The following is a 27399-nucleotide window of genomic DNA, read 5'->3' as shown; positions in this document are numbered from 1 at the left end:
TAAGATGTTGATACAGTTATTACCTAAAATTGGTTTATTTTTATTCCTTTATTCATACGGTACGGGCATAATCTCTTTGTATATATGAGCAAAAATCAATATTCATATGGTGATGCTTATAACCTACTAGTATAGTGGTGCTTATAAGTTATAACCCGTTCGCTAATGTCGTTGCTGTTGCACTTATCTTCATTGCTCAAATGTACAAGTTGTTGAGCAGCTTCCATGTCTAATTAACCCAGTGATTTTGTTCTCGTTTCTGCTTGTAATCAATTTAAATGAAGTGTATCATGACTAAAATGTGAATATATTGAAATGAAACTAATTGTAAATAAATGATAAAAATTCACTCGTACACACGACTGGTTGATACACAACTTGAAACTTCTATGCTAAGCAAGAACAAATAATTTACTCCTTCATGGCAAATACTCTCTCTTTTACTAGTGTAATTTATTTTGACCGGTCAATAAAGTTTTATTAATCTCTTTTATCAATTTTTGTTGGAAAAGAAAGAAAAGAAAACCAAGGGACAGAGTCAGTGGAGGTTCTTTCACATTTACTACACTCTTGTAGTAATGAAACTTAATTTTCCTAACATTAAATGTTGGAAACTCAATAGTCATACTAATTGAGCACTTACATTAAAAACTTCAGAGAACCTAATGGCCAAACATATCTATATAAGTTACAATCACACTTCTTATTTTCATCAAACAATCTCCATATCCATTACTCTCCTTCTCATTATCACCACCATGTCTTTCTTTTTGAAGCTTTTCGTCATCCTATCGCTCTCAACTATAGCAACAGCAAGAACTTTAACCTCAACAACAACACCACACATTCCAACACGTTTACAATCCTTTGCTGGCGCAGGAACCAACAACAAATGTTGGGAGACAATGTTCGAGCTTCAACATTGCACCGGCGAGATTGTTCAGTTTTTCATCAACGGAGAAACGCAGCTTGGATCGGGATGCTGTGATGCTCTTCTCACCATAGCAAATGAATGTTGGCCTAATATGCTCACCTCTTTGGGTCTTACTCAAGAAGAAGCTGGAATTCTACATGGCTTTTGCAACGGTGCTGCATCCGTCACTAAACCGAATCCACCAACTGTGACCGCTGATGCTCCTGCTCCTAATAATTACTATTATTGAAGTTTCTACTCTTATGAAATGTATTCCACTTCTTTTCTATCAATAAAAATGGTGATATAACAAACACTACTATATAATATATGCTGTTATTTCCCTTTCCTCTTTTCTGTCTTTTTTTTCTTTACATTTTTCTCTCCTATGCTTTCTATTTATAAATTTATCTTTCATACTTAAATATTAATATCTCTTTTTATGATACAAAATCAATACATAATAGTTATCATAGGAAGGATTTAAAATTGAACTTAATAATATGATACTAGTACCAGTTTCAAAAGACTATTTATATGATGCGATCAATTGGTCCCTAACGTACTGTTTTCTAAATTTTTCTTAAATATAATTTCTCATTTTCCTATTTATATTTTAACTATACATTATTTTAACTAAATTTTTCCAATTGATTGCATCATATGAATAGTCTTTTGAATCTGGTACTAGTATCATATTATTAAGTATCTATAATTAAATATAAATGGTTTGATCATAAATTTAATGGGTTTAATCGATTGATCTTTAAATCAACCGTCTCTTTGATTTAACATGTACATATCTAAATATAATTTTGTGCAAATATTTAAAACAAGTGGCCCATTAGCTCAGTTGGTTAGAGCGTCGTGCTAATAACGCGAAGGTCGCAGGTTCGAGACAACATACACACAACAACTAAAAATAGTCAATCAAGCACTTAAACAACCAAAGCAAAATAATTCATAAATTAGAGTATATAACCATCACTGAGTAAGAAGAAAAATCTCTAAACTAAGCCATGAGCAAAACCATGATCCATACTCATCCAACACACCACCAACATTAACCCATACAATGAAAAAAATGCACGCCTCTGGCTAATAATGACTCATGCACATGATGATATATTTTTGCCACTCTTAGTAGGAACAAGAGTACCAAGATGATTTCTCAAGATACCATTTCCAAGAATAGAAAATGCATTGATTGAACAACTCTTCCAAGAACAGAACAAGCCTAGTGGCTTCGACCCGTCTTTCTTCGACCTGTTTTGTTAAGTTAGAAGGGATGGTGACCGTTAGAGAAGGTTCGAAAGTACCATTGAGCCATAGTTGCAGAAGCCACATAGGGCCAGAGATCATAAACTTTTAATCTAGATTGGTTATGGATTTTAGGTCAGACAAAGAAGACTCAAGAGATTCATACATGGAATCTAAAATCAGCTTACTAAGACATATGTTCTCCCCCTCTTGGATTTGGATTTCCAAAGCTATGAACTTCTTGGATACCTGTAGAGAGCTAGAACATAGGACAAAGTGGGACAACCATAAGGCGAGGAAATCAATATGCTCATATTCAGAGACTTCCTCATAATGACTTTCATATTGATATTCGATGTAGTTACTATAACTTGGACGGGAAAAGAGTAGTTTGGTTTGATTTTATTTTATTTTTTATAGAAGGGTCGAAGGTTTCCCTGATGGGTCAAAGGCAACTAACTACAGGCACGTCGAAGAGGGTTGGAGTCACCATTCCACAACAAAAATGAGAGGTGTTACTTAAGCCTTCCCAAAAGAAAAAGGCTTAAATAAGCATGTTAGCGTTGTACTTAGGGCTAACTCTAGACAATTGAATTAGATCATAGATACCTTGGCCTTTCCAATTTTTTTCTTTTCTACTTCATTTAACCAATTGATGTAAGCCTCATTTTTAGTAATGTGAGAAGAACGAAAAACTTGGAGAGGTGCACTAATGAACTCTAACTCATAGGGTTTGTCTTCAAACGCTCGGGGTTTGCATCGACGATAGCAAGGGAAATATTTCTTTCGATGTTTAGTTTTTTCACAAGATCCGAGAAATTGACCCAAGAATGCATGAACATTACTTGATATAGAGACATAGATTAATACCTGAGAGCCCAAATGATAGCTTTTTGTTCCTCCATTGGTGGTTTAGGGACATAGGTGCGATTACTGGGAAAAGTAGGAGTGGTAACTTCATAAGCAAATGTGATGGGAAGTTATTTTATTGAAGCAGAAGAGGAAGCCATTGTATTTGATGTTTGACAGAGAAACAAAAATGAAAATTTGCAGAAGTTGGAGATTCTTAAGGTTTTGAGGAAAAAGAAGTTGTGAAAAAGAAAAAATGAGAGAATGAGGGTGTATATATAGTGGAGGAAAAAATTTCAGTGTCTCCCTTGAATTTGTACAAATGGCGCTTAATTTTTTTTGATTTAAAAACAATTAAATGATTTATGTATTGTAATTGAATTTTGTGGCCTACGATGTCCTAGGAAATTAGAATCATGATGGCTAAGTACACACACGTTCGGTGATGTGACTATTTTGTGAAAGTAGTTAATGGTTAAGATAACTATGACGTACACAAAATACCTTGAGCAGTGTCGAGCAGTTACTAAAAACACCATCTTATGCATATGATCGAAAAAGGGCATTTTTGGGGGACATCTCTTAGTCTGAGAATTTTGGTTTAGTATTTCAAAATAAAGGTGTAATGTGAAGGTATGATATTTCTAGGTATAAAATAACCTAGATATAGTCTCGCCATGTTGATAACTTCAACTGAAGAGATGAATTCGACTCGCCTATCAAAAGTGAGTTTGATTTAGAGGAGTCTCAAGAAACGATTCATAAGATTAAGATCACTCTCTTCAAAACATATTCAGAATCTCTAAAAGGTTTGTGTTGATTTGGTATAATTGAATATTAGTCGGAATGAGATAAATATGTCGGCTAAGTACCAGTAGCTAAATCATTTTGACGTTATGCTCCAAAGATTCGACAAAGAAAATTTCTGACATAAGAAATTAGAAGAGTTAAAGGACTATTTGAACAAGCAATAGCAGTTTAGGATAGTTCAAATGTCAAAGACACGTGGAAGCAAGCTAAAAGTCTGAAGCCCACATAAGGGAGTACGTGTCGATTTTTGCGAAGATAACAGTTATCGACGATTAACATTGTAATAGTATATAAGATGAGTTCAGTCATGTAGACAAGGTTCGCAATTTCATTTCTTCTCTATTGAACTAAAGTATCCAAGTCACATAGAGAAACAGTTTGCGAGATGATGTATGAACCCGTGTTCTTTTTTAAAGTCTTTAAGATTCAAGCATTTACTTAATGAAATTTAGTAAGCTTTTCGTTTACTTTCTTCTTCCAAAACAATTCTGCATTGTTTCGATCATAGTTTCTATCCAAACTCTTAATATCCAAACATTTAAGCTCCAAGCACAAACACTTTTTGTTATACTATTCTGCACAAATTGTCCTTATAACTTTTTCAAGTTTAATCTCTTAAGCGTACTAAAACTTATGATTTGGTTTACTAAAAATACTAATAAACACTAAGATCTGAACACCTCCTCCAACAACATCGAAGATAAAAGGAATAAAACCAAAAAAGAGTTATATTATTAGCATAGAGATAATAAAAAAAATTAAAAGTCGAACAAGCTAAATAAATAAACTCTCATTAACAAATAAAATTACATAGTACACCATTATAACCAAGCACACGGTGTGTAAGGAAGAAAAAAATTACAAATAAAGTTCTAACATCAAATTACAAAGGAAATTATCATTTTTTTAATGTAATCAAAGAGAACTATACATAGCTATTTAAATTATGTGAACAAGTCCTTATCTTGTCTTGACTTATTCAACTTTAATAACAAAACCGAACGAAATGACTTTTTTATTTTCGTAAAACTTTAATATCCTTCCAACGAGATTCTGCACAGCTGGAAGGATCATTTTGCAAATAAACCCCAAACTTGAAGTAGTGAGTGTTATCTCCATGACCAACTCCATCATACGTAAGAACATCATCAATATAAACCTTAACATTGTTAGCACCAACATCATGAATAGCATTCACCTTAAACCATCTATCATAGATATTCTGAGACAGAACAGGAGATTCATAGTAAGTAAGTGAACCATTGTAGATCCTAAGTTGTGTGGTTGTCGCATAAGGACTTCCACCAAACACTTGCATAATACACACCCCACTTGTGCCACTTGGAATATAACCATACCCTTCAAATTGCCATATACCACATGTATAGTCATATCCCTACGATTTATACAAAGTGAAAATGATCACGTCACAAATTTTTTATTATCTGATACATCAGTTATTCAATAAAATTTAACTAATTTTATCATATACAACAGTTATTCAATAAAATTTAACTAATTTTATCATATACATGGCGCTTACACTAATTCGAATCTCGGTTCGTGGTTGAGTACTAGTTTCATTCGTGAAAGGCTTGTCTGTGGGATATATCCAAAATTGGTGCACTCCATTTGCAAAGATGTAACGTTGATTTATAGGAATATTGTAGGGTTTTTGAATAACAAAGTTTGAGTTATCTAATGTAACAGGACTGAACCCTTGTGTGAGATTGAGTGCAGATGAAGCAGTGGTGGTTTGATGGAAGATTAATAACATAAGACTCATGAGTAAAATTTGTAACAATGACATTTTTTTTTGGTGGAAAATGACTTGTTATTCTGCTGTAAGGTTGTAGCTATATATATACTAATAAGAGATGTAATTTAGGATTTAAGAAGGGGTAGAATGAAACTTTTAAGTGTTTTTAAACTAAATATAGTAAAACCTCCCCAAAGTGTTGTTTCACTCTCTAGCTTACTAAATAAATTACAAATTATATAAATTAATTTTAAAGTTTTGTTCATGAATCTCCACTCTTCAATAAATTTTAATTAATAGCGCCGCTGCTAATGTTGGAGTTATGTAAGAGTTGATAATTTTATAGTTCAACATGTCCTATTCAACGATTTATTTTTTGAAGATAAAATAGAAGTATGAATCTTTTACTTTTATCATAACAAGACAAATAAAAAATAACTAATTACTTAAAGAACATGTATCTCTCTCTTATAAGAGAGGTGATTTGAGTTTTTCTTTAATTTACTAATGCATATAATAACTCTATCGATGCAGAGTCAAATCGCATATATAACGAAGTCTTTAACCATTTTGTTTGCTAGTTTTTTTTTTTTTTTTTCAGAAACCAATTTAACTCATATCATTAAACAAATGAAATTCAATATAAGGAGGGATAATATTTAAGATACTACGCAGAGGTCATAAATTGGTTGCCTTCGCTAACGATAGTTGCAATTATATGTAGTCAAAAGTGTTTATCTCTTTCGTATGATGGTTGCTAATTTATATATAATCTTGTATGCTTTGAGTATTTAGTGACCAATTAATTAGTCGTTACGATTTGTGTCATCTTGTCTAGTCGAGGACAATTAATGGAAATCATTGAATCAAGTTCCTTGCTTTTCTATCTGAGACCAACTATGTATTGCTATTCATACATCAAGAATGCATAATGGTGAATATCAACGAAGATGGTCAAAGCAAATGTCTTGACAGTGTCTCAAGAATTATGATCCTTAGTGATTAATTAATCTCATAGCAGGTAAAGTAAATATATTTGCAATGGACTCATCCATCTCGTTGCTCTTATCAATTCTCACATCCAACAATATGTAGAGGAGGACACACCATAATATGATTGGGGTTCCCTTCAAGGGAAAGATTTTGTCAATGCCTCTTAATATTTGAGGTAGTACACTATTTTAAGGTTGAAATGTTCGAAAAACTTCTATTAATCTTTTAAAATAGTGTGTTTAACTTTGCTCATCTCAATAAATTGTATTTACTAACCAAAAAATGAGTTTCTAAGAGTTTTATAGAAAGGGGGTGCACATAAAGCTGAATAGGGGTGCAAAAAACTAATAAATCTGTCACAAAGCCCTAAAATGCATCAAAGAGACTCACTGATGTAAGCCCAATCAATTGGCACTTCACGGCAATAGATTGGATAACCTTTGTGCGCATATTTTTAAATCACATCCAAGTTAAACATATGTTCCAAGGCAATCAAATCTCAGCATTGATGACAAAAGCTCCAAATCAAGAAATATTTACCAATCGATTGGAGCCCTTAGCCAATCAATTGACACGCTGAATTTGGAAAGATTTCGATTTGATTTTTAATCAACAGAATCTCCATTAATTGATTACCAGAAATACACGATCAAATCATCAGGAAGCCCAATATAAATAAGTATTCGTCCTTCATTCTTTTTCATTGCATATTCTCTTTCCAACTGTGTGAGTGTGAGATTATTCCTTAAAAATCATCATGGCTCCCAAAAGGATAAGTTTTTTCATCAAATCGTTCTCTGATTTCTTCATCACCAAACAACAAGAGGTAGAATTTTTACAAGAGTTTGTCGACCAAACCCTTCTAAGAATTCGCACCCTGCATTTAGAAGCTTTTAAAGAATATGAATTCTTTAAAACTTTTGAAGATCTTTACCTATCCACATTCCTCTGCAACCCCTTAAGAAAAGTTTATCCATCACTAGTCATTATGTTCTTCTCAAATCTCAACCTCACCGATGGAATAATTCTTTCTGAAATAAAAGGCATAAGATATCTCTGTCAGTAGAAGAGTTTAGGGAGATTCTAAATATTCTTTGTGAAGATATCATCTTTGAATCTAGAGACAAATGATACAATTTCAATCACAAGACTACTGCATCTTTTCTTATGAAGAACCCATCACCCTCCATACCAAATTTGTTTACTGTTGGATATATCTGCCTTAATAGTCATATGATCCACTATGTGATCAATCATATACTTTTCCTGAGAAAAATCAACTTTAGTCTCATAACCAATTCGATGTTAGTATGGTTAATTGAAAACAAAATTAAGATGAACTGGGAAAAACAAGTAATCAAATACATGATGGAAAGCAAGAAAGAAGAAGTATGTCTACCTTATGGTTAATCTGATCACAAATATCCTAGAACACACCGGATATAACTTCATAGATGAAGAGTACAAATAAGATATGACTAAAATAAGAAAATCAGTTTTACCAACAATGAGATTTCATATCATCATATGAGAAGAAAAGAAAAAACAAATAATCCTGAAGTACCCATATAGATAAACGAGTTCGACTACTCTATTCCTACACCTCCTCAACTACCCTAAAGTGAAGACGTACTCAAATGCATAATTTGAAATATAAATGTGTATAATCACAAGTTCGACTTCCTAACTCGACACTTCATTCTAGACCAAACATAACTACCACGAAAGTTGTTCTTCAATGATGATTTTGATATACAATAGTATCTTCTAATTGTCTAAGCGTGTTTTGTTGGTTGAGAATATATAGTAAGAAAATATTCTAGAGGGAGTGAATAAACTTTTAAAATAAATTCAATCAATTTTTTAAAAAACAAATTATCGAAGGTTTTTAGAGTTTGCACGCGGAATATTTAGAGCAAAAATATGAGAATTATAGTCAACTAGAAACTGTATCACGTAAGCACTTAATCAACTCACAAATATCAAAGATGTTATAATGATGATACACAAAGATATTCAATTAATTCAGTTGTATACTTCACGAGTTGTGTGTTTATACAACGATTCAATTTTGTGGAATTCTAAACTCAATAAGTTTCTTAGATTTTAATCACCACTAAAGCTCAATTAGGTACCGATTCCAACAAAATCTAATCTTAAGTAATAAATCACTACCAATTGAATAAATGATAAAATCCTTTAAGAATTGAAAACTTAAGCATGCAATGTTCTACGCAATTTAAATGCGAGAGAGAGAGAGAGAGAGAGAGAGAGAGAGAGAGAGAGAAGACATTGGGATTTATAATGCTTCGGCGTTCGCCCTCGCTTTGCTTACGTGCACTCTTCAATGGTTTCCCATTGGAACCCACATAGCTCGTTTTATTTTGATAAATATTACAAAAGTTCATAAAATCACTAGTCCATAATAATGCTGAAGAAATTAAATCTTCTATCTAGATCTTGACTTGTATACAACATAATGCCAAAATATTATGCGTACTTTTTACTCGATTTACATTATAAAATCTTCAAATATCACCAATCTAATCCAAGCTTTCGTGTGTAGCAATCAACTCCTTGATCCTACCGATTCTTTTAGTGTGTAGCAACCGGCTTAAAGTTTTTCGAGTCGCCACCATTATTTTTATCCTAAGGGAAGGGAATTAAATGGATAACCCTATATTTTCAGAGATTCTAAGTTCGTGAGTTAATTAAATAAAGGGAAGGTGTTAGGCACCCTTTATTTCCCTTGTACTCAAGGGGACCCCCTCTAGATCTAGGTCTTTTTCTAGGGTTTCGAAAGCATTATTTTCATATTTATAAAAGAAACGTGATTTATTTATTTATTAGGGGACTCGCTTCAATTTTCGATTGAATACCTACGTATCCCCTTATGGAGAATCAGAGTCCCAATTCGTAGTTCGGGTTCGGTTTGTGTTTTTTATAGGATTGTATAATTACTTTCAGATTCTCCTTTGAATTTCGTCCGGTTTAGAAAATAAGGTAATTGTGGGCGTAGTTTGAAGTTTAGTAAAAAAACAATTGTACAATCCTTTTTTATGAACTTAGTATTGATTTGGTATTAGTAAAAAGTTTTAGATGTTTTGAGATTTTTAATTGGATGTATCTATAATAATTGAATTAAAATTTAGTAAAATATGTATTAAGAATATATTCCAATAGAAAGTTTAAGTTAAAAATAGATATATTTTAAATATTATCTCCTATGAATCATAGTAAATAAATTAGATATTAGTAATTTGTAAAAATTAAATAAAAATTATATATTAATGAAATAGTATATTAATTAAATAGAGGAGATAATAATATTGAAATAAATATTTGGTTAAGAAAAATAATTAGGTCCAAATGTCAATTTGAACCTAATAAGTTAGGGGGTGCATTTTATCCTATGATAGTAAAAATCAGAGTGCAAATTGTATAAGGAATCAGGCCCTGATGTAAATCTGGACCCAATAAGCATGGGGGGTACGAATTACATAACTTTTGTAAATAAATAGTAAAACAGGGGTACGAATAGCATTGGTCAAGGCCCATTTCTAATTAGTGTACATCCCATGGATCCAGTGTAGGCTGGACCAGGGAGATTATGGTGGGGACGATTGATCTAGAGCGTTGATTTGATCAAAGAGCTCCCGAGATTTAATCCTAGGGCGTTAGATCGAGGTATACAAAACAGAAGGCTATGATTATATATTGACTGAGGGAGTAAGACAAAGTGCACACATAGGAACGCAGAGGAGTGTTTTATTTGTTTTCCATTTTATTAACGATCTTTTCTCTTTCTATTTCCCATTCTCTCTCTCGTTTTTTTTCCATCAACGCACACACAACAACAAGCTTCAACCCAACCCAGATTTTCAAACATATTCAAACCCTTTAAACCCTAAATCCCCCAGAAACCCCTAATGGAACATCATCAATAATCAGTCCTCATAAAAACGCATCCATAAAGCTAAGTTTTAGGAGGTTACCTTATATGCCGTGAATCTTTGAACAACTCCGTTTCCGGTCCTTGTGAGTTCCTTCTCTAATCCCTTCTTCTCTCTTTTCGGATGCAAGACGAAGGTGGCGGCGTAACAATAGGAAGATGAGGATCGAGGACGATTTGGAGTTTCAGGTATGAAACCCAAATCGAGAGCGGCGGCGGATGCTTGAAGTTTCAATTTCGTGTTCGCGGTATCAATCGCAAAGGCTTTGATCCTTCTTCTACTCTTTCTATTTCATTTATTTTTTGTCAGATTTTCGGTCCCCTTTTCGGTTGTTTAGGTTTTCGTTTTATAGAGTTTTTAGATTATTGGATTAGGAAATAATCCTTTAAGAGCTTTGATTCAGAAATTGATGAAATTAATTACTGTGTTGATCCGATTCGATTTTGATTTCAATTGTTTCTGTATTTAGAGATTTATGGTTTAAAAATTTCGAATTTGTTCTTGTAAGACTTGATTTGGACATTGATTGAATATTGATTGTAAAAATATTTTCTTTTGATTCAATTAAAAATTGTGTTTAATTCCTTTTCTGATTTTTGCTTAGAATTGGTTTGAAGTTAGATTAGGGTTTGAGGTTGATGAAGGTGGTGTGCCGTTTGGAGAAGAAGATGAACAGGGCTAGTTGACTTAGTCAATTATTCCTAAATGTTAATAATAAAAAAAATATATATATATAAAACCTATGTTATATTAATTAAGTAAATAATTTTTACTACTCATGAAACTATTAATTTTAATAATAATAACCAAATAATAATAGATTTTAATGGATAATAATAGTAAAATGATTATTGATAAATGATAAAAATAAAAATAAAATTGTATTTATTCAAAGCATATTTGATTTTACCGTAAGTGTAGTACAAAATGGTTAATAATATAATATAATGATAGTGCAATTAAATGTAATAATAATAATTAATATAATACTAATTAACAATGGTTAATTAATAATAATAATTAGTATAATAATAATTAATGTAATTTTTTAATAATAGAAATAATTAATATAATGTTACAATATTAGTGGTAACTTTTATAGTTGAAAAAGTCATCCTTATTTACACCCTTTTTTTTTTATGTTGGCTTATTATTATGAAAATAAAACAAAAAATCTAGCCTAAAAATAAGGATAATAAGCGCCCCCTTTATACTAAATTTTGACCATTTTTTAATTAATATTTAATATTCAAATTGATTAGATTTAGGAAATTAGATTGTTTTAATTTGAAAAGGTAAGGTCATGGTTTCTATTATTATTTTTTTATTAACTCTAATTGGGTCCAAATATTTTTCTACAAAAACAAACCCCCATCTTTTGAATTGAATATCTTAGAGAATGGACTTACTAATTTAAATGTTAAGCCCACTAGTTCAATAGATACTCCATTTTTCTTTTGAGGTTTACAAGAGAATGAATCAAAATGTTAAGCCCAATAACACCCATAATTTGAATACATCCCTTATAAATTAATTTTAAAATAAGGTCACTATATTAAAATAAATAAGGTAAATTTTGGGGTATGACAGCTGCCCCTATTTAATATTATTCGATCGAAGGGCGCGAGAATACGAAGTTCTCGCGCGTTCGGATCGAAGATTTATTAAATACCGGAAGACCCCAAAATTTGACCAGAAGTTAGAAAGTAATAAGCAAGGATAACTTGGAAAATTCACCAATGCCTGAGTACAGTAATTGTAAATTTCGCGTTCTTATCGCAACCTAGAGAATAGGTTACGCTAGTTCAGAAAAGATAATCTGCAAAAGCCTTTGGGGCTAAAAATAGAAAAAATGTATTGTATTTTGCGTATTCGTTACAACCTAGAGAACGAATAAGACAAGTTTGGATAGTTCGTCGTCGTTTATGGACTGACACAACGAACTATATCGTAGTCACTATGCATTTACCACAACCTAGAGGATAAGTAACATAGATCAGATAACCCACTGCTGCTCAGCGAACTATCTTGAACTCCTTTATATCTTATCACAACCTAGAGAATAAGAAATAACGGATTTCAACTCTATTTTAGGTTTTGACCCAAATATATTTGCGGGAAGATGGAGAATTGACTTGCCGTACCCTAGAGAGCAAGTAGTCGCCAATCTATTCTTTATCTATCACGACCTAGAGGATAGATAAAGTTTGTGTTTAACCAAGATTAGACAGTATAATGATTGTAGATAATCATACCTATGCTAACTGGTAAACGTTCTCACCAAAATGTTTGCACCAAATGTTCCCCAAGTTGTTCACATCACATGTTTGTACCAAATGTTCCCCAAATGATTCACACAAAATGTTTGCACCAAATGTTCCCCAGATTGTTCTCACCAAGAATTTGCACCAAATGTTCCCCAAATTGTTCTCACCAAGTACTTGCGTTTAACCACAATTAGATAGTAAAATGACTGTGGATAATCATGCCTATGCTAACTGGTAAACGTTCTCACCAAATGTTTGCACCAAATGTTCCCCAAATTGTTCTCACTAACAGTTTGCACCAAATATTCCCCAAAATGTTCTCACCAAGAGTTTGCACCAAATGTTCCCCAAATTGTTCTCACCAATTTTTTTTGCCCCAAGCACCAAATTTTCTCACCAAATGTTTGCACCAATGTTTTTTTTTTTCCCAAGCACTAAATTTTCTCACCCAATGTTTGCACCAATGTTTGTGTATTTCTGATTTCGATGATTTTATAATCATCAGTTTTTTTGTGTTTATTGATATCGGCAAGGTTACTGGAAATCATCAATCAGGCGATTGGAAATAAACAAACAGTAAGGTTACTGTCATCAGTCAGGTTACCGGGTGATAAGCAAACTTGATTTTTTGTAAAAGAGTTTTGTTTTATAACTGCCAAGTAAATTTAGGCTTTGCAAAAAACGTTTTATGCTTATAGAGATGAGATGAATGCTATGCATGATTCATGACAATGAAATGACTTGATTGTCCAATAAGTTTGTGGATGATTATGATTGAGATGAGTTACTTATGCACCAAGGCTGCTTATTAAAAGCAAGTTGTTTATGCTAGTATGGCTTCCCGACACTTGTTTTTGAACTCGTAAATTGTTGGCGTAGGAGAAGGATCCAAGGGAAATGTGAAAGTACGCAGAGAGCTTGCCCCTTTGTGAAATGTATTACCCCGATATGTTGATTTGTAGACATTTTCTTAATACAATCCCGAGAGTAGTTTGATTGTAATATGAATGACCTCACTATTTTGCACTTCGAGACATTATGCCTTTGATTGTGGACTCTTGGAATGTCCTGCCCCATAATGAACTGTTTTGAATTAACTCTTTCGAACGAGCCTCGTAGCGGTCTACCCCCATATTCAGATTTTTGAAAGGTATGCCCCTAATTTCTAGGATTTGGAGGAAGTACCCTTAGAAAGAACTTGGACATCATTGCAAACTTGATATAGATTTCTCCAAGACTTGAATTTTGAAAAGTATGCCCCAATATCTCTAGGATCTGGAGGACCCTTAGAAAGAACTTGAACCTCCCCACAAACTTGATATATATTGCCCCATGGTTTGAGTTTAAAAAAATCATGCCCCAATTTCAAACTCTGAAGGGATGTTCTTAGACATCACCGCGTGGTGATATGATTTGATATAACTTTCGCTAAGTGTCCAAATCTTGGAAAAGTTGTAATCTGTAATTGCTTGAAGGGAATTTGGATCCTACATGCCGTAAGATGAACTTGGTACGATATGCCCCATATTTGATCTTTGAAAGTTTGCCACTGATCATTAGGATCTTGGAAATGTATGTCCCTGATTGTCTGGTGCTTTGAAATGTGACTCAAGTTGATCGAATCTTAGAATGAATGCCCCTAGTCAATATGATCTTCCTGTGATGTACCCCTATGATCATTAGGATTTGCCCCTGATTATAGGGCTCCTCTTAGATGTTTTTCCCCTAGTCAGTAGCGTCCTGAAATGAATTTATTTTGATTAAACCAATTTTGAAATCTCCTTGATGCTAAGTTTCGATTCGTAGATAAAATTGTACATTTTGAAAAGTAATTCTTTGTGACGCCCATGCAAGTTTTTTGAAATTGAAGTTTTTATGGAGAAGGAATGGATGATTTAGAGATGGTAAGCAATAATTTTAACAAACATAGGAGTCAGTTTAACATAAATTTTTCTGAGTATGCTTTCATAGTTTAACCTTGCTTCAATTAGGGCTTTCGAAGGTTGTAACGTTGCCATGGTTTGTGGTTTAAGAAACAAAGATATAAGGCTCAAATTTTATATAAACCCACCCCATTCTCCTTGATGTTCTCCAATCCTAAAATTCGTTTAATCCAATGAATGCATTCAGTTTGCAAGAGAATTTTTCGTAGTCATAGTGATGGTAATAAGCATTGATAAATATTCAAGCGCCAATGAAGAGCATTGATAAGATCCAAGCGTTGATAAGAAGCTTTTGATTATTTTTGAGGTGGCAGTCACAAGATTATTTTCCAAAATTTTCCTTTTAATCCCTTATTTTTTTGCATGGACCAATTCTTTTAAATTTGCGGTCCATTGGGATGCCATAACTTTTGCCTAAGTCAAGTTTCTTTTGATTTTTACTTGACTTAGCGGGATTTTTATTTTATTTTTGAGCTTTTTTTTTTTTATCTTTGAACATTTGTGACTGCCATGTTGATTGTTGTAAGATTCATCTTTAGTTCTTCATTGGTCTTGAATGATATATTGAGGAAGGAGATGTTGCAAGCTTTATCTTCATTGTTTCCTCAATCTTTGATGATTGCGAGGAAAAAGATGTGCCCGAACTTTTGCTTAGATTGACTAATTCTCCTGAGTACAGAATGCACCATTGAATTAATTGAAATCTACCCTGCCCCTGGTTAAAATTAAGGTTTTTTAGTATATAGAAGAAAACTCCAACTTCTGGCTCGAGGGGGGTTGACTACAGATTAACTTCCTTATTTCTCCACTGTTTAGGATTTAAAACAATGCCTTACATCATCAGCTCAGTTTTACATTGAAAGCATACGTTAGCAAAATTAGATTAATTTTAATTACATCATTCTCCCTCGAAGTTTGTTAAATGTGAGAAATAGAAAAAGGATCAAATGGATTGACCTTTTTTTTTTGTTCCATTTTTTTTTTAGAAAGAGTGAATACGAATGAATTGGCTTCAAAAACATGCATGCTCATTTTATTAAAACTATTAATCAAAGAGTACAACTTTAAGAAACAAACAAAACTTAGCAATAACGAAATTTCAAATGGAAAATAGCAAAGCCTAATGATCTTAAGGACGAGCTTCCTTGAATTCTAAGAGATGTTGATGATATTTTTGCACTTGTCAAAGTAAGGGGTAACCATTCACAAAGGGTATTCCTTCTTTTAAAGTCAACTGCTTGTTATCGATCAAATCTTGGACTTTGTGTCTGAAGGCCCAACATTTCTCCAAAGTGTGCCCTGGAGAATTGGCATGATATTCGCACCTTGCATTTGCATTATATTTTGGTGGGATTGCCCCAGTAGGAGGATCAAGTTTCTTTAACTCGACCAATGAAGCCTTGAGCAGTTGTTGAAGTAGTTCATTGTGAGGCATAGGAAGCAGATCAAACCTTCTCGGGGGTGGCTTTGGTTCTTCCTTATGATGAATACCCATATTCTGTTGGTAGGGTTGTCGATGCTGTTGATGTTGTTGTTGAAGTGGGGGGATCACCCATGGTTGTGATGTTTGAGAAGTTGGACGGGCATGTGGCTGACATAATGAAGGGTTACCTTCCCTTTCCAACAGTATTTGTATGACCAAATTCATTTGAGTCTGTAACTGGTTGACCTCCTCCCTTAATAGTTTTTGATCTTTCTTGAGTTCTTCCATAGTTTCTTGAGACATGCTCCAAGTTCTCTTGTGTGTATCGGGAAGCCTGCTAGCTAAATGGTAATTGGATAAGAGCAGAGATGAAAATGCGTATGCAAATGTATATATGTAAATGGAAATGCAAAGTCACGTCATGGATGCAATGCAATCTCATGTGGGGGTTTAGGGGTCTATGATTGACAAAGGAAGCTTAAATGGGTTTTAGTCATGTCATTTGACCTAATGGAATCCTTGTAGGCTAAGAAGAGGCAGACAAACTAAAGCATATATAGGCTAGGATAGTAATACCCTATACGAGTTTTTTTTTTTGTAATATATTGAAATGCAAACACCTTAAATGGGTTTAAGGTGAATACCCTAAAAAGGATAGGTTAGAGAATACCGTATACCACTCTTGAGATAAAACGAGGACACCCCATACGAGTTTATGGTAGTGACTACCCTAAAGAGGCTAGGGTAGTAATACCCCGTACTAGTTTTTTTTTTTTAATATTTTTTTCGAAGAACTCCTGTGAATAAAACATAAAAAAATGAATATTTTAAAATTTAAATGCATGCATGTATGATGATGTAACTTGGGGGTGAGATGGTGATAATGGTATCCTTAATAGGTAGGTTCATAAGTTCGTTCTAAGGATATTCTACCCTCCCCACTCAGGGTGGCTTTTACTAAGGGTATCATGGATAACGCTAAAGGGAAAAGGCACAGGGGCCTCCCTTAGGCGGAGCCTTTTTGTAGACCGAGACTTATCTCATAGGTCATGCAAGGTCTCACCATGATGTTTTATTTTTGGTACAAAGAGTCATTGGTCAAATCCAAAGTCCTGACTCCAAGAGAGGCGAGCCCTCTTGAGACATTTCTCGGAATTTGACCGACTCTAGGCGAAGTTGTCGCAAAGACTCGTAGGGATGTTAAACCCCTTTGGCCAATTGACAATCCTTCTCTTAATGTTTCTCACTTTATTTGAAATATGATCCCACCAACAAAATATATATATGAAGAACAAATAAATAACATAATAACAAATAAAATAATACAATAAATAAAACACGATATGAAAATAAACTCAAAAATAAAAAACCCCCAACAGAAAACCTAGACCTAAAGGTAGGGAATACTCTATTTTAAGGAGCTCCCCAGCAGAGTCACCAGCTGTAGCAACCGGCTTAAAGTTTTTCGAGTCGCCACCATTATTTTTATCCTAAGGGAAGGGAATTAAATGGATAACCCTATATTTTCAGAGATTCTAAGTTCGTGAGTTAATTAAATAAAGGGAAGGTGTTAGGCACCCTTTATTTCCCTTGTACTCAAGGGGACCCCCTCTAGATCTAGGTCTTTTTCTAGGGTTTCGAAAGCATTATTTTCATATTTATAAAAGAAACGTGATTTATTTATTTATTAGGGGACTCGCTTCAATTTTCGATTGAATACCTACGTATCCCCTTATGGAGAATCAGAGTCCCAATTCGTAGTTCGGGTTCGGTTTGTGTTTTTTATAGGATTGTATAATTACTTTCAGATTCTCCTTTGAATTTCGTCCGGTTTAGAAAATAAGGTAATTGTGGGCGTAGTTTGAAGTTTAGTAAAAAAACAATTGTACAATCCTTTTTTATGAACTTAGTATTGATTTGGTATTAGTAAAAAGTTTTAGATGTTTTGAGATTTTTAATTGGATGTATCTATAATAATTGAATTAAAATTTAGTAAAATATGTATTAAGAATATATTCCAATAGAAAGTTTAAGTTAAAAATAGATATATTTTAAATATTATCTCCTATGAATCATAGTAAATAAATTAGATATTAGTAATTTGTAAAAATTAAATAAAAATTATATATTAATGAAATAGTATATTAATTAAATAGAGGAGATAATAATATTGAAATAAATATTTGGTTAAGAAAAATAATTAGGTCCAAATGTCAATTTGAACCTAATAAGTTAGGGGGTGCATTTTATCCTATGATAGTAAAAATCAGAGTGCAAATTGTATAAGGAATCAGGCCCTGATGTAAATCTGGACCCAATAAGCATGGGGGGTACGAATTACATAACTTTTGTAAATAAATAGTAAAACAGGGGTACGAATAGCATTGGTCAAGGCCCATTTCTAATTAGTGTACATCCCATGGATCCAGTGTAGGCTGGACCAGGGAGATTATGGTGGGGACGATTGATCTAGAGCGTTGATTTGATCAAAGAGCTCCCGAGATTTAATCCTAGGGCGTTAGATCGAGGTATACAAAACAGAAGGCTATGATTATATATTGACTGAGGGAGTAAGACAAAGTGCACACATAGGAACGCAGAGGAGTGTTTTATTTGTTTTCCATTTTATTAACGATCTTTTCTCTTTCTATTTCCCATTCTCTCTCTCGTTTTTTTTCCATCAACGCACACACAACAACAAGCTTCAACCCAACCCAGATTTTCAAACATATTCAAACCCTTTAAACCCTAAATCCCCCAGAAACCCCTAATGGAACATCATCAATAATCAGTCCTCATAAAAACGCATCCATAAAGCTAAGTTTTAGGAGGTTACCTTATATGCCGTGAATCTTTGAACAACTCCGTTTCCGGTCCTTGTGAGTTCCTTCTCTAATCCCTTCTTCTCTCTTTTCGGATGCAAGACGAAGGTGGCGGCGTAACAATAGGAAGATGAGGATCGAGGACGATTTGGAGTTTCAGGTATGAAACCCAAATCGAGAGCGGCGGCGGATGCTTGAAGTTTCAATTTCGTGTTCGCGGTATCAATCGCAAAGGCTTTGATCCTTCTTCTACTCTTTCTATTTCATTTATTTTTTGTCAGATTTTCGGTCCCCTTTTCGGTTGTTTAGGTTTTCGTTTTATAGAGTTTTTAGATTATTGGATTAGGAAATAATCCTTTAAGAGCTTTGATTCAGAAATTGATGAAATTAATTACTGTGTTGATCCGATTCGATTTTGATTTCAATTGTTTCTGTATTTAGAGATTTATGGTTTAAAAATTTCGAATTTGTTCTTGTAAGACTTGATTTGGACATTGATTGAATATTGATTGTAAAAATATTTTCTTTTGATTCAATTAAAAATTGTGTTTAATTCCTTTTCTGATTTTTGCTTAGAATTGGTTTGAAGTTAGATTAGGGTTTGAGGTTGATGAAGGTGGTGTGCCGTTTGGAGAAGAAGATGAACAGGGCTAGTTGACTTAGTCAATTATTCCTAAATGTTAATAATAAAAAAAATATATATATATAAAACCTATGTTATATTAATTAAGTAAATAATTTTTACTACTCATGAAACTATTAATTTTAATAATAATAACCAAATAATAATAGATTTTAATGGATAATAATAGTAAAATGATTATTGATAAATGATAAAAATAAAAATAAAATTGTATTTATTCAAAGCATATTTGATTTTACCGTAAGTGTAGTACAAAATGGTTAATAATATAATATAATGATAGTGCAATTAAATGTAATAATAATAATTAATATAATACTAATTAACAATGGTTAATTAATAATAATAATTAGTATAATAATAATTAATGTAATTTTTTAATAATAGAAATAATTAATATAATGTTACAATATTAGTGGTAACTTTTATAGTTGAAAAAGTCATCCTTATTTACACCCTTTTTTTTTATGTTGGCTTATTATTATGAAAATAAAACAAAAAATCTAGCCTAAAAATAAGGATAATAAGCGCCCCCTTTATACTAAATTTTGACCATTTTTTAATTAATATTTAATATTCAAATTGATTAGATTTAGGAAATTAGATTGTTTTAATTTGAAAAGGTAAGGTCATGGTTTCTATTATTATTTTTTTATTAACTCTAATTGGGTCCAAATATTTTTCTACAAAAACAAACCCCCATCTTTTGAATTGAATATCTTAGAGAATGGACTTACTAATTTAAATGTTAAGCCCACTAGTTCAATAGATACTCCATTTTTCTTTTGAGGTTTACAAGAGAATGAATCAAAATGTTAAGCCCAATAACACCCATAATTTGAATACATCCCTTATAAATTAATTTTAAAATAAGGTCACTATATTAAAATAAATAAGGTAAATTTTGGGGTATGACATAGTGATGAATTGTCTAAAGATTTGAGAAGAAACCTTCCTTATCTGTAGCCTTCCACACACTGACTACTAAGGAAATATGGAGAAAAGAACCTCCTTCCTTTCACTAGAATTTATTAGTACCAGTGACAACTCATTAATCTTGCAAGAACTTGAAAATCTTTATCCAATCTTCAAGAATAATTAGTTTCAATACAACGTCTCCCACAATAAATCACATATCTCTCATTATCAAGATCTGATATCAAAACAAAGCTTGAAAAAGAAAAATTTGAATGCACGGGTTTTGAACTTTTAAAAAGTGTTAGGAAGTTGATTTTAGAGAAAAACACAAAATAATTATAAAATATTAATTAAAAACAATTATTTATATATATATATATATATATATATATATATATATTAAAAATAATAATTAACATGAAATTGTGATTATAAAATATTTAAAAACACTTCTATAAAATCTAGACGTGTTTTCAATATTCAAGAACTCAAATAAAACTCAAATAGATGTTAAAAATATATTTCTCAATGGTCTTTTAGAAGAAGAGATTTATATGCATCCTCCTTCAGGATATACACGTCAAGAAAACAAAGAGTGTTGCCTTTGTAAGGCTCTTTATGGTCTCAAACAAGTCCATGGAGTTTGGTTTTCTAAATTTGACAAGATTATCACACAATTGAATTTTTAATGCAGTGCTCATGATTCTGTTGTGTTTACTAGAAAAACTAACAATGGCACTATCATAATTGAAGAGCACGAGAAATTATTGCATAAACATTTCAAGATGAAGGATCTTGGGACATTAAGTTAGGTGTGAAGTATCATCTTTAAGTGATGGCTTGTTTCTATCACAAGTTAAATTTGCTTCTGATCTTGTCTCTCGAGCAGGTCTCACAAATAGTGAAATTGAGCACACTCTTCTTGAACCTAATGTTCAATTTATTCCTCAAGATAATACTTTGTTTGACGATGTCATTCTTTATTGGCAGTTTGTAGGTAGTCTGATATACATCATGGTTACTTGGTAAGATATTTCACATGCAGTTCATCTTATTAGCCAATTCATGACTTCTCCTCGTACCACATATAGTATGTGGCTATCCTCCAAATTATTCAGTATATCACGGATACCTTATTTTAGGGTCTACATTATTCAGTTACATGTCTTCATTGATTCTTAGATCCTACTCTAATGTTGATCGGGCCGGTGACTTAAGTCATCATCGTTCCAACACTGGTTTTTATATTTTTCTTGAATACTCTTATATCTAGGTGTAACAAGAAACAAACTTTGATAGCTCTCTACCACTGAACCTGAATATCATGTTCTTGCTGATACAACTTTTGAGATATTGTGGTTTCATAGGCTTCTTGATAATTTAGTGATATCACGATCTTCCCCAATTAATCTATATTGTGACAATCGTAGTGTCATTCAAATTTTCCACCGTGATGTTTTCTATGAGCAAACTAAACATATTAAAATTAATTGTCACTTCATTCATTAGCATCTTCTTTGTGGTGAACTTCATCTTATTTCCATCGATACTCTTAGATCAATCGTCTCCTTTACTCTGAAAACTTTATTCTTCTGATTGCTTATGCACTTTAGTATCAAAATTCAATTTGATTACTCCTCCACTCACACTTGAGTTTGAGGAGGATGTTAGAGTATGTTATTATATGTTATAAATTTTTCAGTAATATAATTTATATTATAATTATATTAGAAATAATTTGTCTTTATTGTATATTTATTTTTATTTATTTCTTTCTTTGTCTTCAATCCTGTATTATAAAAACGAGTATTTGCTTGTACTTTATACACAAAAAGTCTACAAATATTTTTATGTTTTTCCAGTTTCTACAATATGCATGTTTATTTGTTAATTCTATTATCCATTAAAATATAATTGATATGTATAGGGTATGTTTTGTATAATTATTCTTGAAGTAAAATTTATATATTTCATTTAAAACATTTCTATTTTAATTTATACATATAAGAAATCTGATATCCGTCTGAATTTCTAGCTATCAATGTAGATGAACATATTCAACTCTTCATTCTTAAGTACTTAGTAAAATAAAAAGAAATTTTCCTCCCATAAGGGAATCAAGTTGCTTAAGTGCAGAAATGACACTCGTTTGCCAAACAAATCGCTATCACGCCGCTTTAATTGATTGCTTTTACCTTCTCGCAAGGTTATCTCCAAAACCACACAATTCTAATTTTGTCTTTTTCTTTTCTCGTTTTTATGCAAAAGATAATTCAAATATGGCGGTGACTGAGATTTTGCTATATAAACTAAACAAATTTTAAATTTCTTTAATAATATTAATATTATTCTCTATACTTTTAATTTTTATAAAATGACCACTAATTTATTCATTACCAAAATTTTATAAGACTACATTTTTTTTATGTAAATCAAAATAAGAATATTTGTTCTACAATTTATTATATCGCAATGTGTTAGAAATTTAAATTTAAATTACAAATACACTATTCATATGACTTTTTTAAAATATATTTATGACATTTATTAATAATTAAATATTTTATAATAAATTAGAATGTTGTTATTTATAGAGAAAACTACTACTTTAAAGGAAACAAATTAATCAAAATTATTGACAAAATCATAGTCTCTTTATACGTAGTCAAACAACTCCTGAATCGTGTTTTAAGAAGGGCATTGTAAGCCGGGATAACTGAAAAAAACACCCACATTTTTATGGCACCACACCACTAACCGTCACTATATGGGAAAAGGTAATTCCTCGAACCTTCCAAAAGAAATTAGAGATCAATCATGTTAGGTTGAAAATTTTAGTTGGAGAAAATTCAACAAAAAAATGTTAATAGCTAAGTTGAAAAATACTAAGTATCAAGAAGGTTCAATTCAAAAGCTTCAACTTATTAATAACGTCGACTTAGTAGTTCGACTAGTGTGGTAAGAATGGTTTGAAAGAATCTCAAGAACATACTCTCTCTCTCTCTCTCTCTCTCTCTCTCTCTCTCTCTCTCTCTCTCTCTCTCTCTCTCTCTCTCTCTCTCTCTCTCTCTCTCTCTCTCTCTCTCTCTCTCTCTCTCTCTCTCTCTCTCTCTCTCTCTCTCTCTCTCTCTCTCTCTCTCTTAAAAAATGTCTTCGACAAAATACTCTCTCTCTCTCTCAAAATCTTAAAAAATGTCTTCGACAAAATACTCTCTCTCTCAAAATCTTAAAAAATGTCTTTGACAAAATAGTTGGGTTCGACGAGTTCACTAGTTATCTATGAGTCTATGACTTATCATATTTTCGTCTAAGAGCCAGTTAAGTGACGAGATGTTTCGACAAGTGCAATAAGAGTAAATATGAGATTCTTAAAGGTAGTTGAGAAGTTTGAAGCAGTTATTAACGCAATTATCAACATAATAATCGATTTTTTGGCAATTATGTCCTTGAAGATTCATATGATTGAATCGTTGTCGACGGTTATCGTCATAGTAGTATATAACGCATGCTTATGCATTATAGTCGAGATCACAAAACTCTCTCCGGTTCTCTATAAAACTAAAAAACCCAAATTACATAACAGAATTGTTTACAAAACATTTACATTAAATTACATTTACCCTTGTTTCTCGTCTAAGAAGCACTACTCTTCCACTAGAGTGGCTCCTCCAAAACATCCACTTAGAAAGAAGTCTAACCAATAATTTTCAAGTGCTCTCAAGACGAAGATTAACCCCACCAAAAGACCAAGATAATAATGAGAATTTCAAGTTAATTTTCTATGAAAAAATGTCACATGCTAGAGTAAAAAAAGCTGGCTGCTTAACTCAAACAATAGTTTTCGTTCAATTCCATTATTCATGATCACAGACACCCCACCACCACCCATTATCGTAACAATTACGTGAACAAAGAATTGGTTAAAGTACTAATTCCCAGTTCGCAAAAGGGAAAATGTGTATCATGTGTTTAACTTTGATTTTCCTTTTTCACCACTTCATCCAGCCTTTCTATTGCTAAGCAAAGATTCCAATATAACTTTAGGAATCAACAAAAAAAAATCAGAATAAATCATAATAGCTTCTTTTTCACCCAGTCTTCAGTACTCTTAACATAACTCTTATTATTATCATTTTAATGCTATAAAACAGAACAATATACTACAAGAGTATTTCCTTATCTGCACCGCAAACAACATGAAACAAGTCCTTATTTAGTTTGCATTATCTTCTCTTATATTGAATTTTATTTAATACTAACTAAAACCAAACACAAACACACACTATTTCTTAAAAACTTTCATATCTCTCCAACGAGACTCCATGTAACTGGAAGGATCATTCTGTACATAAACCCCGATCTTAAAATAGTGAGTACCAGCTCCACGACCATCTCCATTATACTTAAGATTTCCATCAATATAAATCTTAACATTGTTAGCACCAACATCATGAATAGCATTCACTTTAAACCACCTATTATAGATATTTGGAGACAAAACAGGAGATCTATAATAAGTTAACGAACCATCATAGACTCTAAGCTGAGATGTTGTGGCGGTAGAACTTCCACCGAACACTTGCATAACACAAACACCGCTTGTGCCACTTGGAATATAACCGGATCCTTCAAATTGCCATACACCAGAAGTATAATCATATCCCTGGAAATAGAAATACAAAGTGAATGTAAATTATATACAACAACAACAACAACAACAACAACAAAAGTTATGTTTTGTGAGATGGAGATTGGCTTACGGTGATTCGAATCTCTGTTCGTGGTTGTGTGTTACTGCCAGACATGAAAGGCTTGTCTGTAGGGTATATCCAGAATTTGTGCACTCCATTTGAGAAGCTGTAACGTTCGTTTACTGAGACATCGTAAGGCTTTTGAATTTGGAAGTTTGAGTTACCTAATGGAAGTTGGGTGAACCCTTGTGTGGGATCAACCGCGGTGGCAAAGGAGGTGGTGTGGTAAATGATTAATGGGAAGAGGATGAGGTGCAAAATTGGTAACATTGTCATGGTTGGAAGATACAAGTTTTTTTTTCTTGAGGAATGAGGATTGTGCTAGATAGTTGTAACTAGGGGTGTGTATATATACAATTTTTAAACATAGACGGTGTGATATCAAAGAGATATTTACTTATGGTACAGTTGATTTCATATGACACAACATAAATAAATATTTATAAAAAATGGCAAAAAAATATGAAAAGGACGACTTTTTAAATGTCTTATATATTAAAGTTGTTAAGTCACTTTATAATTTTATCTCTAAAATTGAGGGTATAACTTCATAATTTAATATATTTATTTAATTAATATTAGAGTTTAAAGGTAGTGCACTGTCAGTTTAAAATTTTTTACACAGTCAAAAACATTTAATATAGAATTAAAACACTTAATGTCAAAAACATTTTGAGTTTCTTCTCTTTAACGAACCATTTTCCATTCAATTCAATATTCCTTTGTTATAACAAGTTGAAAATGAATTTAATTTCTCTATTTTATGATCATGTGTTTATATTTAAAGAGGGGGATATTAAAAATAATCTTATTTTTATTTCAACTTAGAATTGCCAATATAAAGATTAAGCAATATTCACATATAAAGATAACATTGGAGATTGAAAGCAATATAACACATTGATGATAGACTACTATGATATTTTTTAATTCATTTTTTTAATTTATATTTAATATTATTCATTTGCCTCACAAAATTATGCACGACTATTCCGTGCATCGCACGGAAAAACATCTAGTATATATATATATATATATATATATATATATATATATATATATATATATATATATATATATATATATATATATATATATATATATATATATATATATATATATATATATATATATATATATATATATATATATATATATATATATATATATATATATATATATATATATGTGTGTGTGTGTGTGTGTGTGTGTGTGTTGGTTATATGTATAGTAATGTGTTGGTTTAATGCGAATAAACATCTTAATATTCATGTTTTGTGTGTGGACTCACAAGTATCAATCATACTATTAACTTTAAACATCTAAAAAATGGATTTTCAAGTCCATTTTTTATGAACATGTGTTACAAGATGTTCAATATTAATTTTGATAATATATGTTCATTATTAATATATGCATGATCTTTTTGTTGAGAAAACAATTTTGCAAACTTATGGTGATGAGTAGACAACAAACATATGTGTGATTTTTTAGTCGATGCAACAATTGATGTCATGAAAAATACTGAATTTCTCAAATTCTTAATTTCCTTTAGAAATACACAAAATATATTAGATTGAAGAAATTGTTGGTTCTTCAATACTAATTTTCGCATCATATCATAGCTGAGACGACCAAACCAATTTTGCCAACGACAAACTAAAATTTAATATATATATATATATATATATATATATATATATATATATATATATATATAAACTTCTAGTTTGTATAATACAAGTATTACAATTATTCTAATATGTTTGAATCAACGGTTAACAAATATAATTTAAAATTTGTTATAATCCAAATGAAAATAGATATTCAAAAACAATATATAGACATATAACTATAAATTGAAATGAAATAAAGTAAATATGTGTTAAGAAAATAATTTCACCACTAAAATTTATCTTAAAAATAATAAAAAAATGTCAAAAATAAATAAATATCTATCATAAGGAAATAAGGAAAAATGCATATCTTTAATTCATATATTTAATTTATACAAAACATGACTTATAACATATATAATTATATGTTATAATCTAAGTATTATAAAAAGATAAGAAGATGAAGGAGAAAAAAATAT

At 31.7% G+C, this 27399-nt stretch overlaps 2 protein-coding genes and 1 pseudogene across 2 annotated transcripts; 1 reads left to right on the top strand and 2 right to left on the bottom strand.

Annotated features, from left to right (window-relative positions):
- The first annotated feature begins 730 nt into the window (after window positions 1-730).
- Window positions 731-1163, top strand: LOC131657943 (egg cell-secreted protein 1.4-like). Its single transcript, XM_058927287.1, has one exon. It carries the CDS (start codon window positions 759-761, stop codon window positions 1161-1163), a length of 405 nt encoding a protein of 134 aa, XP_058783270.1. The 5' UTR covers window positions 731-758.
- A 3462-nt stretch (window positions 1164-4625) lies between these two features.
- LOC131655528 (citrate-binding protein-like) lies at window positions 4626-5670 on the bottom strand (annotated as a pseudogene).
- An 18986-nt stretch (window positions 5671-24656) lies between these two features.
- LOC131655527 (citrate-binding protein-like) lies at window positions 24657-25639 on the bottom strand. The gene is made up of 2 exons (XM_058925383.1): window positions 25314-25639; window positions 24657-25216 (listed from the first exon to the last, which is right to left on the bottom strand). Exons 1-2 carry the CDS (start codon window positions 25578-25580, stop codon window positions 24836-24838), a joined length of 648 nt encoding a protein of 215 aa, XP_058781366.1. The 5' UTR covers window positions 25581-25639; the 3' UTR covers window positions 24657-24835.
- Between the last annotated feature and the right edge of the window lie 1760 nt (window positions 25640-27399).

Source organism: Vicia villosa, linkage group LG3 (genome assembly GCF_029867415.1).
Source record: "Vicia villosa cultivar HV-30 ecotype Madison, WI linkage group LG3, Vvil1.0, whole genome shotgun sequence".
Lineage (NCBI taxonomy): Eukaryota > Viridiplantae > Streptophyta > Magnoliopsida > Fabales > Fabaceae > Vicia > Vicia villosa.
The sequence above is the reverse complement of the archived record's forward strand: the minus strand, read 5'-3'. Positions and strand labels throughout refer to the sequence as shown.

Coding starts and splice junctions, on each gene's coding strand:
- LOC131657943 (XM_058927287.1), top strand. CDS start 759: ATGTCTTTCTTTTTGAAGCTTTTCGTCATCCTATCGCTCTCAACTATA.
- LOC131655527 (XM_058925383.1), bottom strand. CDS start 25,580: ATGACAATGTTACCAATTTTGCACCTCATCCTCTTCCCATTAATCATT. Junction 25,217..25,313: donor GAACAGAGATTCGAATCACC/GTAAGCCAATCT, acceptor TTCTATTTCCAG/GGATATGATTATACTTCTGG.